A 15,261-nucleotide genomic window follows, 5' to 3' on the forward strand; every position below is an offset into this window, starting at 1 on the left:
GGAGCTGGGCCAAGGGAGGTGAGATGAGGAACAAGCCCTGATTTGCTGCCCATCAAGATCCAAGCCAATCAGGTTGCTTGGCAGGTGGGGCTCACTCCCACCCCTGCACACCCCATGCCATGTGCTGCTGGCTGCCAAGATCTGAAGGGGGCAGTGGGCCAAAGATGGGCCCTGCTCTGCCCCTATCTTGGCTCAGCAGGGCCCATGGGGCTCCCCCCATGGGACCAGCCTGCCTGAGAGCTGGTGTCCATCTGTTCTTCCCAGCCACTCCACTCCCACCAGGACACGACAGGCACCGGGCACACGTCCACCACAATGGCATTCCAGCCAGGAGCAGGGTCAGGGGGACAGCCGAGTGAACCACGTGGGAATCAGGACAAAGACATGAAGGATTTGTTCGACACATTCATTAGGAAAGGTGAGTCTCTGGGCACGGGGTCCAGATAAAGGAGACTCTCAGGGCCTGAGAGGGCTCCCTGGCAAAACTCCTTTTTCTGCCTTCTCATCAGCCAAATTCCTGCTCACTCTTGTCCTTGGCCAGGGCCGGTGCAAGGAAGTTTCACGCCCTAGGCGAAACGTCCACCTTGCGCCCCCGCCCCCAGCTAACCCCCCCCCCCCCCCGCCCCGCCCCCACCCCCCCCCCCCCCCCCCCCCCCGCCCCAGCTCACCTCCACTCCACCTCCTCGCCTGAGTGGGCTTTTAGGCGCCCCCAACCACTAGGCACCCTAGGCAGCCGCCTAGTTTGTCTAAATGGTTGCACTGGCCCTGTCCTTGGCCCAGCACCGAGGAGGGGCATGGCAGGGTCAGACAACAGGCCTTGCACCTATAGGTGCTGCTGGAATTAGGGGAGTGTGGGTTCTGCCGCACCCCCTGGTTTACAGTGTAGTTCAATGGATCTCAGCACCCCCACTATACAAATTGTTCCAGTACCTCTGCTTGCATCCCCAGTTTACAGCAGCATCACTGAGAAAAGAATCTGGCCCCAGTGCCCTGAATTATGTGCAATCTAAACCATCTCCCCTGGGATCTAGAAGCTTGCTTTATGGTCATATCTCAGGGGAAAACTCTCAGAAGAAGGGAGATACAATTTCTTAGAGTCCAGTCTGTATCATTGGAGCACGGCCCGGGGACCGGGATGAAGGGGCAGCAGCAAGCCCTAGGCAGTTACCTGCTTCCTTGCAGGAGCTCTCCCTGGGATAGTTTATAGGGGACAAGTTAAGAGGGAAGGAGCTGAATTCACTGTGCACACTGAGGGGTCATGAGGTGCCGGGCAATGCTATGACATTGCAGGGCCATGGAGGGGAGGAATGCAAGGAGCTATGGGGCTGCTGGGGGGCAGATCCCTTTACGACGGACATCCTCGTCACCGTAGGAGAATTTCTACAGTTAAGGTCCTGCATTAATGTTTTGCCTTTCCCTATCATCCAGAGGAGGGTGGTTCCACTATTATGGACCTCCCCACGCCGTTCATCTTCACCCTGCGTGACGTCAAGCAGAAGGTCGTCCGCTTGCAGAGCAACAATCTTGTGGCCGAGACCTCCAACTCTGACCCCGGTGAGCTCCACACCCCCTCTCGTTTCCCACTCCCGCTGGCTGTGCTGCTGCTTTCCCCCGGCCGAGGCAGAGAGGGGTTGAGGGCCGCGTTGCCCTCTCCGGGGCAGTGCCCGGCAAGGAGGAAATCTGAGTGCAGAGCCTCTTGCTCTCCCCAGCCCAGCGGATTCTGCCAGGGGGCTCGATGCAGAGCAGGAGCCAGGGTGGGGCAGGAGGCTGCCAGGTCTGTGGTTCAAGGGCTACCCTTATGGTTGCTCCCTGGGGGGGTGGATTAATGCTGCCTCCCCCTGCCATGTGTGTGCCCCTGTGGTAAAGTGACTCTTGGCAGTCTAGAGACCTGAGTCCTCTCGTGTTCCCCCTGCAGAGAAACTCAGCGTGGTGCCCAACCGGTTCGTACAGGGCAAACAGTATCCCATCATCCTGGGCGTCCAGGGAGGAAGTAGCTGCCTGTCATGCGGAACCTCGGCCCAACCCAAGCTGCAGCTGGAGGTGAGTGCCCTCAGCAGGGGAGCTACCAGCCTTGAGGAACAGAATTTGCACCTTCCTCTGAGGTGGCTGCTCCTGGCCCCCACCAGGGACGGGATCCTGAAGTAGCCGGAGCCGTGGGCTGCTCCAGTCTGGCTGTTGCGGGGCTCCTCGTGGATCAGACAAGTGCTGGGGGCTGAGTGGGGTGGACGTGGTTCCCGGATAAGGCTGTCCACGTGGGAGCTTGGTGAGTGGGGCCCGTGTGCCCATCAGGGGGCAGCAAGAAGCTAAGGGGCAGGAGGCCCTGCCCAAGACCCTGCTCCATCTTGGAGACACAAAGGGGGCAGGAGGAATCAGGGTCCAGCCCCCACCCCTCAGCTTCTGATCTCACTTGCCCAGGCCTTGAAACCACAGGCTGGCACTGACTGTTTTCACTTTCAGCGGGATTTGTCCTTGCCACCGACAGCGGAGGTGATGGAGGAATCTTCTCTCCCCACCATGGAGCTGGTCCAATATGGACTGAATGGTGGTCAATAAAATGCATGGGAGCTCTGAACTGCTGCCCCATTTGCCATGTTTGTGGCCCCATGTGATGCACGGTTCATGGGCATCCGTATGGACAGAGTCACAGAGCGATCTGACCTTTAATCTTGATCTGACCCTGCCAGGGTGGAGGGAATGAAGACCAAGGTCATGTGATGGGGTGTACAAGGCCTGCTGGGGGATATGAGGGCAATCAGAGGAGACTGCAGGGAGAGCAGACCTGGGGATGGATGCTCGCTCCACTCCTAGGAAAGAGTCGGCAAGGAGACCTAGGCAGAGGGTCTCTGCAGAGCTAGAAGAGCTGGGAGAGAGACCTGCTAGGAAGGACGGCTCAGCAGGGAGAGGACTCAGAGCCTGGGCCCGAGGTGGTGAGCCCCCTAGGAAGGCTGGGGGAAGATCTGTGTGTTTAGAACTTTGTGCTAATAAACCAGACTCCCGGAAGGGGAGAGTTAGTGAGAAAACACTGGCAGTGTGAAGTTCAGTTAACTGGGGAGGAAAGGGAAACTGGGGCAGCAGACAGGCCCAAAGCCAGAGGCGGGTAAGCCTCTGCTACAAGTGGGCTTATGTTCCCATAAATGTTTGGGGAAGGGCTAGACAACCATCCATTGTCACCTGCCAACAGGGATATTTGCGATTTCTTAGTCCCCTGTTTATAAAACTAATTCAGCCAATCAGCGAACAGGATCAGTAGCGTGTGACTTTGATGACCAGTCGCAGACAGCGAGCCAGGCACAAATAACCAGTAGGCTGATAATTGTTATCCTAGCTGGTCCTGAGACTGGTTGGGAATAACAGAGACACTTGCAGAACTAAGGGCTAAACGCCCAGGGAATGTTGTTCCCAGGAAATAATCCAGCTTCCTGCCACAGCATCTTCCTTTCTCTTCCCCGCTCAGAATAAGCAAATCATGGAATTATTTGAAGACAAGGAGCAAGCCACTCGCTTCACTTTCCACAACATTCCTGAAGGCAGCACCCACCGCTTCGAGTCGGCCGCCTACCCGGGCTGGTTTCTCTGCACCTCCCAGAAGAGCAGCGAGCCCATCCACATCACCAACCGCATGGGTGAGACAGAGATCACTGAGTTCTATTTTAACAGGATTCTGACCTAATAGCCACCTGCGATGGGAAGACACTCGAAGTATGCGATGGATGACGAAGACCGCAGAGGTTCCCCCCTTCACCCCAAATGATATTGCTTCCTTCTTTGTAGTCCTAGAAATTAAAGTAGTGTCTACTCTCCTTTTTCTGGGAGACTCTCTGGTGACTCCAGAACTCGTGGCATTATGACATCACCGGCTCCAAGGAAGCAAATCCTGAGCAGTTGAGAGGGGATGGGATATTTAGCCAGGCTGGGTTTTATGGTCTTGTTTTTTATTAACCTCCAGTTAACACAAACACTCAACACATAGTTGGGAGCAAAGCGTTTGCTGTTAAAGATCCAGCAAAAGGTCAAAGCCAGCCCCTGCTACAAACTCAGAGCAGAGGAGGGCAGGGTGAGCCCCTGCTCTCGGAATCTCTGTGCCAGCATCACTAGGTACCCATCCCAAAAGGAGCTCCAGCCCCTGCATCAGGGCCAACCGTCAAGGGTCCCGTGACCCAGTCACATGGGTTCACGTAGGATTGGGCATTGCACTAACAAATATGGTCCCACGCAGCATATGGCCCCAAGGAAATGCTGTGGTAGCATTAGTGGTGCTCTTAGATCCAGGTCAGGAAAGCAGCTGTGGGCAATATAGCACTTAAACACATGCTTCAAATTAGTGTGGCTCATGTTCTTTCCTGACTCAGGGCCATGGTGCAGGTTCTGATCTCCTTAGAAAGCTCCCAAATCCCATTAGCCACCTTATAGTGCTTGGATGCTATGAGTACGGGCCTATTTCTGCAGGCACTTTACTCCTGAGTGCACTGCTGGCTACGCTGGGCATGCTCATTGCAGTCAGCGGAACTCCTCGCAGTAGGAAGCAGCAGAGGCAAGGTTAAGGTGTTAGCTGGACTGAATCCTTAGACATCTCTCACCAGATTTACACTCCCTCACATAGATTCCTAGGCCAGAAGAGACCTTGTGAGATCTTCTGTGTCACACAAGCCAGAGAACTGCCCACAGTAATCCCTAGAGCACAGCTGTTAGAAAAAACATCCCATCCGGATTTAAAAATTGCCGGTGATGGAGAATCCACCATGATCTTGGGTAAATTGTTCCCATGGTTAATTACTCTTACCGTTAAAAAGGTACATCTGATTTCCAGTCTGAATTTATCTAGCTTCAACTTCCAGCCGTTGGCTCTCGTTAGACCTTCCTCTGCTAGACTGAAAAGCCCATTATTAAATATTTGTTCCCCCTGTAGATACTTATAGACTTTGATCAACCACCCCTTCACTTTGTTAAAGTAAATAGATGGAGCTCTTTGAGTCTCTCACTGTAATGCAGGTTTTCTAATCCTTTCATCATTCTTTTCGCTCTTCTTTGAACTCTCTCCCATTTACCAACATCCTTCTTGAATTGTGGGCACCAGAACTGGATACAGGATTCCAGCTGTGGTCACACTAGTGCCAAATATAGAAGGAAAATCACCTCTCTGCTCCTACTCGAGATTCCCCTGTTCGTGCAGCTCAGGATCACATTAGCTCTTGTGGCGACAGCATTGCACTGGGAGCTCATGTTCAGCTGATGATCCACCGCACCCCCCAAATCTTTTTCGGTGTCCCTGCTTCCTAGGGTAGAATCTCCCATCGTGTAAATATGGCCGGCTGCCTTTGTTCCCAGATGTATCCATTTACATTTAGCTGTATTAAAACACATATTGTTTAGTTGCGCCCAGTTTACCAAGCAATCCAGATCTCTCTGTATCAGTGACCGGTCCTCTTCGTTATCTACCACTCTCCCAATTTTTGTGTCATCTGCAAACTTTCGGTGATGCTTTTATGTTTTCTTCCACGTCATTGCTAAAAATGTTAAACTGTTTCTTAATCTTCCCTTTGGTGTTTTATTAAGTGTGAACCCACCATACTTTGGATTAGACTACGCTCTGCTATATGAACTCAATGGGAAGTGCAAATTAGCCGCATCACCAGGTGCTGTGAATGAGTGAAATATGCCAATAAGTACCCCTGTACATATTCAGATGAAGATGTTTTGCTACATTCATGAGAAACATAGCTGGATATGCCAAACATTATCCCCTGAATTATTAAATTACCACCTGGATAATTTAGTGCCAATTTCATTAAGGTCAATGGGGCTCTCACGTCTAGACCTCTATAAAATGCTTTGAAATATAGTCCAAGCTCTGGGCCACTGGCTAGATGGGGAGCTGTGTGGTTGGATTGTACACGTTGGTGGCTTTGCTTACGGCTCCTTCAGAAATACTGTGATCGCATCTCAATATCTGTTTGGCCTTTTTCTAACCAAACTTTCACTTAACGGATATTCACTCACTGCCGCTCAGATACATTGTGATAAGTGATTTCCTTTTCTGTTTTTTCCCCTTGGTTAAATGCAGTTTTGAAATTCTGTACGTGGGGAGCAAGAGGAAATAAATGTTTTGTGACTCAGAATCTCCACTGTGGTCACTTTTTGCATTTTGTTGACCCACTTTAGGGAAGCTGTAGAGAGAGATGGGGCCATCTACCTTGCGCATTTCTTTCAGCTCTGGCGGCACTGGCATAAACTGCGGTGAGCCCTGCTCCAGAGCCAGTCATGGCTAAGAGCCGTTTAGCTTGTCTATTCTAAAGGTTTCAACAGTTGGAGCTTCTCCTGGGGCAGGCCACTGATGGCTGAAATTGGGGCCCAGCCCCAGGACAGACGAGGCCAGTGTGTAGCTGCTCACGGAGGCTAAACTGGCATAGTTCACACCTCGTTCCAGCCACCTTGTCTGGGAGATTGGATGGTTCAGGGGAAGGGTGATGAGACAGAACCTTTAACTTTGGGTCCCTGGCCAGTGCACCCAGGGCCGGCCTTATGGTTGGGTGACTGGGGAGACCACCCAGGGTGCCATGGTCAGAGGGGCACCATGCTCAAGAGGCAAAGAGCAGGGCGGGCCTGGGGTGAGAGGTCACAGAAGGGAGCTTGGGGCAATGGAGGGAGGAAGAGGCAGAGGGGCTGGTGCCCAGGGAGGCAGCGTGGTCCAGGGTCGATGCGGGGATGGGTGGGAGGCATTGGGGGACGGGGTGATGGTGGGGAGGCAATAGGGAGGCAGCGGGGTCCAGGGGTGCCAAAATACAAGTTGACCCAGGCTAGGGTCACCAGAGAGCAAATGTGAAAAATCGGGACGGGGGTGGGGGGTAATAGGAGTCTATGTAAGAAAAGACCCAAAAATTGGGATTGTCCCTATAAAGTCGGGACATCTGGTCACCCTAACCCAGGCGCCATTTTCCCTAGGGTCGGCCCTGAGTGTACCAGTGGCCCGGGGTCATTGGTATCCTCTGCTAGCTATAGTATGTGGTGACACTTTGGGAAGTGACCTGGTGAACTCTGTGCAGAACCTAATGGAGCTGCAGGAAATGGCTGCCGCTGACTGGCCCCTCTGCAGAGAGCCAAGGGAATGAGTGGGCCTGGGAGGCTGAGCTCCAAAGTCGCCCCTGAAAGAGAGCCCTCCAAGCAGGGTTGAGACGGGGGTGGGTCTGTGTGGAAGGCTGACCCACGCTGCGCCTGTTCTGTGTATAAATAAAGGATCTGGGTGTCCAGTGCCGTATGTGCATCAGTATTTACCAGCCATAAAACCTGGAGACCCCCCCACCTGCTCCAGTCAGGATCACAGGCGGGGGAGAAGTGAGCCTCTGTACTAGATGATAGCTGGCGTGCTTGTGGCACAAGTCCTGTTTGGAACTGGGTCTTAGGACTCGTACCCCGGGGCTGGGCGGCAGGGGGCGGACTGGTACCATGCCTCCAGCCCCATAATGGCAAAGGCCAATCCTGGGCAGCAGAGAGCCCGGTTAACCTGAGTAGGCTGTACCCAGAGACAGGATTAGGTGTTTGCAGAGTGAGGCATGTTCAGGTTACTTCACAGATAAGATTTCTCTGAGTGGGGAGGAGATGTCTGGCTCTGTGGTTGCAGAACTAGTTGTTGAGGGAGCAAACGCAGAGTCTCTTCAGTGTCTGCCACATGCACTCGCAGCTCTGGTGATGCTGCCCGGAGTAGAGAGTGCAATGTGTCCGTTATCGCCATGAACATCCTGGCTGGCAACAGGCGGGTGTTGAGTCCAGAGGCAGTGTTGCCTAGGGGATAGAGTGTTGGGCTGGGACTCAGGAAACCTGTTCTGGGCTCTGCCACTAGACTGCTGGGTGACCTTGGGGAATTCACTTGATCTCTATGTACCTCAGTTTCCCCATCTGTGAAATGGGGGTAATGAAGCGCTTTGAGATCTACCAATGAAAAGTGATGCTCAGCCTCGCCCTGAGGGAGGATGACTTGCTCATTTCATTAAGGCAGCCGGCTTGATAACCCAACCCTTGGCTTTTAGACGCTTTCCCAACGCTGCCCTGCCTTGCGTCTCCTGTTGCTGAGAAGGCTGTGGCTGAACAGCACCAGCAATATCTGGAGCCCTCATGCCTCTCAGGCTGCAGGCAGGTGGGTTTGGGGTCTGGGCATGGTATGGAAATGGGCTGGCGGTGCTGGCTGGCTTATCTCTGTCTGCCAGTGGAAGGGGATGAGTAGCTTGTGCCAGTTTTCTTAGCTCTGCCAGCTGCCTTAGCTACATGGGTAGATGGAGATCCTCTGGGCAGCTCTGTGCTTTGCCTGTTTAGGAAGCCCCAGAGGGTCATGTGGGGAGTTGGTCTCATACCCCGAGATGCCCCCGTGTTCACTTGTGTAAGCGGGGGAATGGTCCCGCTATTGTGGGGAACTTTCCTGGCTTCTGCACTACCCCGGTGAAGTGGGTTAGCGAAAGGAGCTGAGTCCTCGCTCCCACTTCCTTTACCCAGAGGCCTCCCTGCCCTCGATGACTCCCCTTCCACTCTCCTGTCTGGCAGAGTCCTCGTAACCCCAACAAGGCTGGGCCCAGGATTCCTGGGGGGCTCAACCCCCAACACTGCTGTGGTCACCTAGGACAGGGGCTGGGGTGTCCCCACTCTGGGGTGCTCTCTCTGCACTGAGCACCTCCCTGACCCACTGATCATTTCATACAATTTAAAGCAAATACAAGTTGTTTAACAATTAATTTAAAAAAAGAATAATGAAAAATGGGAAAGGTTAAAGGAAAACACATCACCCAGCTCTGTGGCAGGGAACATTACAAACAGTGTCTCTGGAACATCAGGGCACTTCACAGTCTGTTCCTTGTAGGACCCAGGTCTCCTTCTCAGGCCCTGTTCGTGCTGCAGGGATGCTGCGGGTTGGACACTTGCAATGGTGGTGGCCACACACCTCCGGGCTTTGGGTGGTGGGACCCTTCTTCCCAGCGTCAGCCCCCCATCAGGTTAAGATCCCCCTCCCAGTCTGGCCTGCAAGAACCCTTGGCTAGGGGTGTCTTTTTGCACTGGGTCCTTTGCCCAAGGTCCCCCTTTGGCTGGCCCCACTTACTCACCACACCTGGCTCTGTGGCTGCAGCTCTGCTCCCAGCACAGGATCTGCTCTCTCCCTGGGCTGTGTCTCTGGCTCTGTGGCTGCTTTTCCGGCCCCTCTGGATCTGGCACAGCTCTGCTCCCCAGCTCAGTTTGGGCCCCTGCTTTCTCCTTAGCTCAGCCCCACTCTGTCTGACCCAGGCAATTCCAGCTCACATGGACGACGGGACCCCCCTGGCCTCCTGACTCCCTGATTGGCCTGCCCACCCTGTCAATCAGGCTCAGAGGCTGAGGCTGACCTGGAGCATTGGCCTCTCCCCAATCTTTTAGTGCTGGGAACTAGCCAACCAAAACACTCCCACTGAATGTTAGTAAGGGGGCAACAGTCCCCTTACACTTAGTTCACTTAGGCAGGGTGACTTCTGGTCAGCACTCTCGCTTGACGTGACTGTGGGGCCAGGAGGGGGCTAGCAAGGAGGCGTGGGTCCCCCAGGGCCATGTCTACACTGCAAAATAAAAGACCCACGTCCGTGAGTCTCTGAGTCCGGCTCTACAGACTCAGGCTTGCATGACAGGGCTAAAAATACCAGTGTAACCATTTCTGCTCAGGCCCTGAGACTGGGCTTCCCTCCCCCACCCCCCGGCCCCAGACCCCAGGTTTCAGAGCCCAAACTCCAGCCCGAGCGAGAAAGTTTACCCTGCTATGTTTAGCCCCGTTGCGTGAGTCTGTAGGCCCGGCCTCTGAGACTTGCTGCTGCGGGGCCGTACCCCAGGACACTGGTGATACCCAGGTTTCCATTCCCACTTCTGTGTCTTCCGACCCGCCCTATATTTTGTCCCTGCTTCTTTCCTGGAATACCTCTACTGTGAGGTGAATATTTTGCACTCCCAAGGTTACCCCAGGGGAAACCGCCCCGCCTAAGTTACAGTACAAATTGCTGGGGGATGGCTGAAGAGACATCTGCCTGGGTCCTCCACAGAGGGCTCTCCGGGCTTTGTAGGAGACCCGAGGAATGGATCAGAGAGCTGTGAGCTGTGTGCGAACTACAGTCCGGCAGCTAGAAACGTGTCTCTGGGGTGATTTCGCCTCTCTGGGGTTCAGCAATGTATGGCACAGCCTCTTCTCTCCCTCTGGCTTCGCTCATTTCTTGCTTTTCTTACCCTAAAGATGCTGAGAGACAGGTGTTAGAAGTATCCCCTTGGGGTCGCTACTCCACAGAAGGGGCCAAAGAGAGACAGAGAGGAGTAGCCTATAGAGAAATAGGAATGTTTGAGACAGGGACTGTATTTTCGTGTGTGTGTGTGTGTATCCAAAGAGAGGACAATCTAAATATTACACAAGAGACAACAGGTGGAGACAGACAGACTGACAGGGGAGTTCAAGCAAACAATGAGACAAAGTTGGGCAGGATGATGGGCGTTGGACTCAGCACCTAGCTCAATAGGGCCCAGGTCCCTGACTGGGGCTTCCTGGTGCTGCTGCAATCCCAACAAATAATAATAATAATCCCTGGTCCTGCTCTGCCCCGGCAGCCATGGGATGGAGCACGCTCAGTGCAGATAGAATCTTTGAAAAATTTAGCCGCCAAACTCTAACAAGTCTCTACTGAGCATGTGTGAACTGAGATTTTTATTCAGAGGCTCATCACCTGGCCAGATTTGGGTGGCCTTTCCACCCTTCTGTCCCAGTTTGTCTCCAGCTTTTGCTGATTGTCATGAACAATTTGGGTGTGATCTGGGTGTGACGGGTTGGGTCACAGAAACCCCCTTGGGACTGCCACCTGATGTACTGAGACTACCTCTGAGCCCGTTTTCCCTGCCAGCTTGGGACTTCAGTAACCTGCCTGGTTGTGCCAGACATGCTAGCCTGCTACAAACACAGACCCAGGTCTGAACCACGTCCCACAAAAGCTGCAGGCTTAACTGAAAACAGCTTAAGAAGTGCTCCTGTCTCTAGTACCCAGATACCCAGTTCCCAATGGGATCCAACCCCAAAGAAACCCGTTTTACTCTGTATAAAGCTTATACAGGGTAAACTCATAAATTGTTCACCCTCTATAACACTGATAGAGAGATATGCACAGTTGTTTGCTCCCCCAGGTATTAATACTTGCTGCACAGGGGAGTCAGAGATCACTGAGTTTTACTTTAAAAAGATTTTGGGCTAGATTGTGCCTTTAAGGCACCCATAGGGGGCGGAGCCAAGCAGTCCCATCCCAGTGGGAGCTCCAGCAGCAATCGGACTCTGAAAGTTAGGTTTATTAGTCATCTGTTGAAGACACACATTTTTTCCATCCCTGCAAATGGGCACCTGTTTCTGTGTAAAACACACTGGCTGAGTGAGTTGTGCCCCCTTCTAATAGCTAATCTACACAGACGATAAAAGCTCACTACTGGTGCCAGCTGGTGGAGTTGCTCCTTTGGTTCCAGTGGCAGAAGCTTATGCCCTTGACGCTGGTTCAATCCCTGGCTCATGGTGGGGTCATTATTTACATATATGGAATACACTGTTATATATTGATACAGACTGACACTAGGCGATGGGGGGAAAGAGTGAATGAAATTTACTGGAGCTTTTGCAATGATAGAATTGACCAGCCCTCATTGAAGTATAAATAATTCTAGCAATAAACTGATGCCCAACTCCATATCCACATCTGGATCCTCTAGCCCCTCACGGCTCTGGCTGTGTTGTTTTGCTTATCCTCTGTTCTGTGGTGTGAGATGAAATACACTGGCCCAAATCCTCCCCTAGCACAGGCCAAACAGGCTCTGGGCTAGAGCCGAGTGAAAGTTTTCCAGCTGAAACTTTTTTCTGTGAAAAATGGACATTTGAGGACACCAAAATTTTTAGCGAACACACGTCAGTGTCACTGAATTCTTTCAGCCCTAACCAGCTTTTGCAAAGAATTCCCCCAAAATGTTTTGATTTTTCCCTTCTTCAACATAAGATTCATAGATTCATAGAATCTATGGTTTTGGTTTTGGTTTGAAATTTCCTTCAATTTTATTAAAGAACCATTCAAAAAAAGATGGAAAAGGCTCAACAGCTAAACAAAATACTTTGTTTAAGGTTGATTCTGTTTGACCCAAAACAATTTTTTAAACTTTTTCAATTTGCTAAAAATTTTGACCCCCAATTCCCCCCCCCCCCCCAAATTGCCAGTGAATGGAAAAATCCATCTACTCTGGTCCAGCTTCTCTGAGGGCTGGGCTCTGAACAACAGGAGGGAACTTCCAACCCAGCAGTCTACAGAAGTGCAACCCTCTGGCTTGACCTCTATGGCTGTGTAAGGAGCATTACTAAGTGGCTTCCTTCCAGTGCTTTGGGGCCTGACAAAACATAAATTACAGCATAGTCTCTTCCATTCCAAAGTCAAGGGCTTCCCAGAAAGGACTGGCTGAGTGTGCGTTCCCCTCTGTTAAATGTATTTGCTTGTTTATACATTGCATCTGGGCCTGTCCTGCCTCTGCATTATAACAGGAAAAGCTGCATACCAGAAGCTGGTTAATGAGATCCATTTCCCTTTGTCTTTTTCCGAGAACTCACAGATTTTCAGGCCAGAAGACAACTTTATGATCATCTAGTCTGACCTCCTGCAGGGAATCCCACCTACCCAGCAGTTGAGAACATAAGAACAGCCAGACTGGGTCAGACCAATGATCCGTCTAGCTCAGTATCCTGTCTTCCTATAGTGGCCAATGCCAGGTGCTTGAGAGGGAATGAACAGAACAGAACAGATAATCATTAAGTGATCCATCTCCTGTCACCCATTCCCAACTTCTGGCAGTCAGAGGCCTAGGAACACCCAGAGCATGGGGTAGCATCCCTGCCCATCTTGGCTAATAGCCATTGATGGACCTATCCTCCATGATGGACCTAGCCTCATGTCTAATTCTTTTTTGAACCCAGTTATACTTTTGGCCTTAACAACATCCTCTGGCAACAAGTTCCACATGTTGACTGTGTGTTGTGTGACGAAGAACTTCCTTTTGTTTGTTTTAAACCTGCTGCCTATTAATTTCATTGGTGACCCCCTGGTTCTGGAGGTATGTGAAGGAGTAAATAACACTTTCCTATTCACTTTCTCCACACCAGTCACGATTTTATAGACCTCTATCATATGCCCCCTTAGTTGTCTCTTTTCCAAGCTGAATAGTCTCTCCTCACATGGAAGCTGTTCCAAACCCTTAATCCTACACCAAGCCCAACGTAACCTCCTGTAGAAATGTGCATAGTACATTACTTTTTCCCTTCTTGTAAGAGAATTGCCAAAGGTGTCACGACCCTGCTGCCTGGAGAAATTTTTTGACTGAAACTTTTTGGGAGCAAAAAAAAAATGCAGATTTGGTGATACAGACACATTTAATGAATTCACATCAATTTTACTGAATTGGGTTTTGGGTGTGTGTGACATTCTGTACCTTGGGGGAGCATACTGTAACCCCCATGTTCTTCATTTTCATATAATGGTGATCTCACATATAAAGTAGGCCTTGTAAGGTATCAGGGGAAAGGTTATGATCTGCTGAAGGTCATTTCTCTAGCCATACATGTATATCTTTAATGCATATGAAGTTGTGAGAATTGTGTAGTATGATGGTCACTAAAACATGCTGTAAGTTGAGGAATCAGCCAGATATTAGCTCCCCAAAGGCAACAGCAAGGAAAGAACCAACACCCGGGCTGGGTGTGAAACAGCCCATCACCAGCCATTGCCCAGCAAGGGAGCTACAATTAAATGACTCACCTGCATGAGGCCACACCAGGGGAATTGCTCAACCTTGCTTGGAGACTCAGCAATGGCCCCCAGATATGCCTGGACTTGTGCTCCCCAAGCACATGGACCGAGAGTATAAAACAGACCCAGTAAAATACATACTGGGCCCTTCTCCTGCCCCCACCTATGCTGCAAGCAACCAAGACACTGAGAAGAAGATAAGACTCCAACACAGGATATTGGACCAGGTTTAAGGAACAAACCTGCAAATTAAGGACTGCAACATCCAGTGGGGTGAAAAAAACTGCTTAATCTAGTTACTGCCCAGTCTAATAGGGTTGAGAGTTTAGACTGCATGCTTATATTTTATTTTATTTTGGTAACCAGTCTGACTTGTTATGCTTTGACTTATAATCACTTAAAATCTATCTTTATAGTTAATACATTTGTTTGTTTATTCTACCTGAAGCAGTGCGTTTGGTTTGAAGCGTGTCAGAGGCTCCCCTTGGGATAACAAGCCTGGTACAGATCAATTTCTTTGTTAAATTGACGAACTCATATAAGCTTGCAGCGTCCAGCGGGCATAACTGGGCACTGCAAGACGGAGGTTCCTAGGTTTGTGTCTGGGACTGGAGATACTGGCTAGTGTCATTCAGTTGCAAGTAGCTGGGAGCAATTTACATGCCAGAGGCTGTGCGTGACCAGCCCAGGAGCAGGGGGATCTCACAGTAGAGCTGGGTAAGGCTGGCTCCCAGAGTCAAGGATTGGGGTGACTTAGCAGATCACTGGTCCAGACAACACCAGAGGAAAAGTCACAGGGGGTGAGGGGGTTCAGGGAAAAAAACATGAAAAAAATCCCCCCAAAATTGAAATGTTTTGTTTTTTCAGTTTGAAATGAATTTTTGTTTCAAACTTCCCTTTAGTTTTAAGAAAATCTAAATAATTTGAAAATGGTCAAAATCGAAATGAAACATTCAGCGAGACCTGAAACGATTTTTTTTGTTGACTTTTCGAAATTGCCAATGCATCAAAAAATCCATTGCCCCCCAGTTCTATTTCCACCCTCCTCTACCATACCCCAGTATGAAAACTAGAAGGCGGCTGCAGGGAAATCAGCCATTGATTCTGAGAGGCAGGAACCACAGACTGATCCAGGTATTTTGATTCTATGTGGGTTCCTGTCCCACCCCCATCACCATGGCATCTGGGTGCTTTCCAGTCGTGTATTAAGCAGCATGACTCACATCCGCCACATGCGGTTCGTTCTGTGTGTGGTGTGGTTGGTTTGGATTCTGTTTGTTTTGAAAGGCCCATGCTGCTCTGTGTTGCTCTCAGCAGAGGTTGGTCAGACAAGGGCAGCCAGCTCTTGAGATGGGGGATGAGGAGGTTTGCGTTGGTCCTTAGCTCCTGGGGGAGTTTGTCCCACAGTCTAGTACAGGGGTTGGCAACCTCTGGCACGCGGCTCGCCAGGGTAAGCACC

The 15,261-nt window shown here is 51.1% G+C and overlaps 1 protein-coding gene across 1 annotated transcript; it reads left to right on the forward strand.

Annotated features, from left to right (window-relative positions):
• The first annotated feature begins 315 nt into the window (after window positions 1–315).
• Window positions 316–3,670, forward strand: LOC113407646 (interleukin-36 receptor antagonist protein-like). The gene is made up of 4 exons (XM_026656824.1): window positions 316–418; window positions 1,429–1,554; window positions 1,916–2,040; window positions 3,455–3,670. The coding sequence occupies exons 1-4, from the start codon at window positions 316–318 to the stop codon at window positions 3,668–3,670; spliced, it is 570 nt and encodes a 189-aa protein (XP_026512609.1).
• The last annotated feature ends 11,591 nt before the right edge of the window (window positions 3,671–15,261 follow it).

This window comes from Terrapene carolina, unplaced genomic scaffold (genome assembly GCF_002925995.2).
Source record: "Terrapene carolina triunguis isolate 2854851 unplaced genomic scaffold, T_m_triunguis-2.0 Scaffold51, whole genome shotgun sequence".
Taxonomy (NCBI): Eukaryota; Metazoa; Chordata; order Testudines; family Emydidae; genus Terrapene; species Terrapene triunguis.

Coding starts and splice junctions, on each gene's coding strand:
- LOC113407646 (XM_026656824.1), top strand. CDS start 316: ATGGCATTCCAGCCAGGAGCAGGGTCAGGGGGACAGCCGAGTGAACCA. Junction 419..1,428: donor CGACACATTCATTAGGAAAG/GTGAGTCTCTGG, acceptor CCTATCATCCAG/AGGAGGGTGGTTCCACTATT. Junction 1,555..1,915: donor GACCTCCAACTCTGACCCCG/GTGAGCTCCACA, acceptor TTCCCCCTGCAG/AGAAACTCAGCGTGGTGCCC.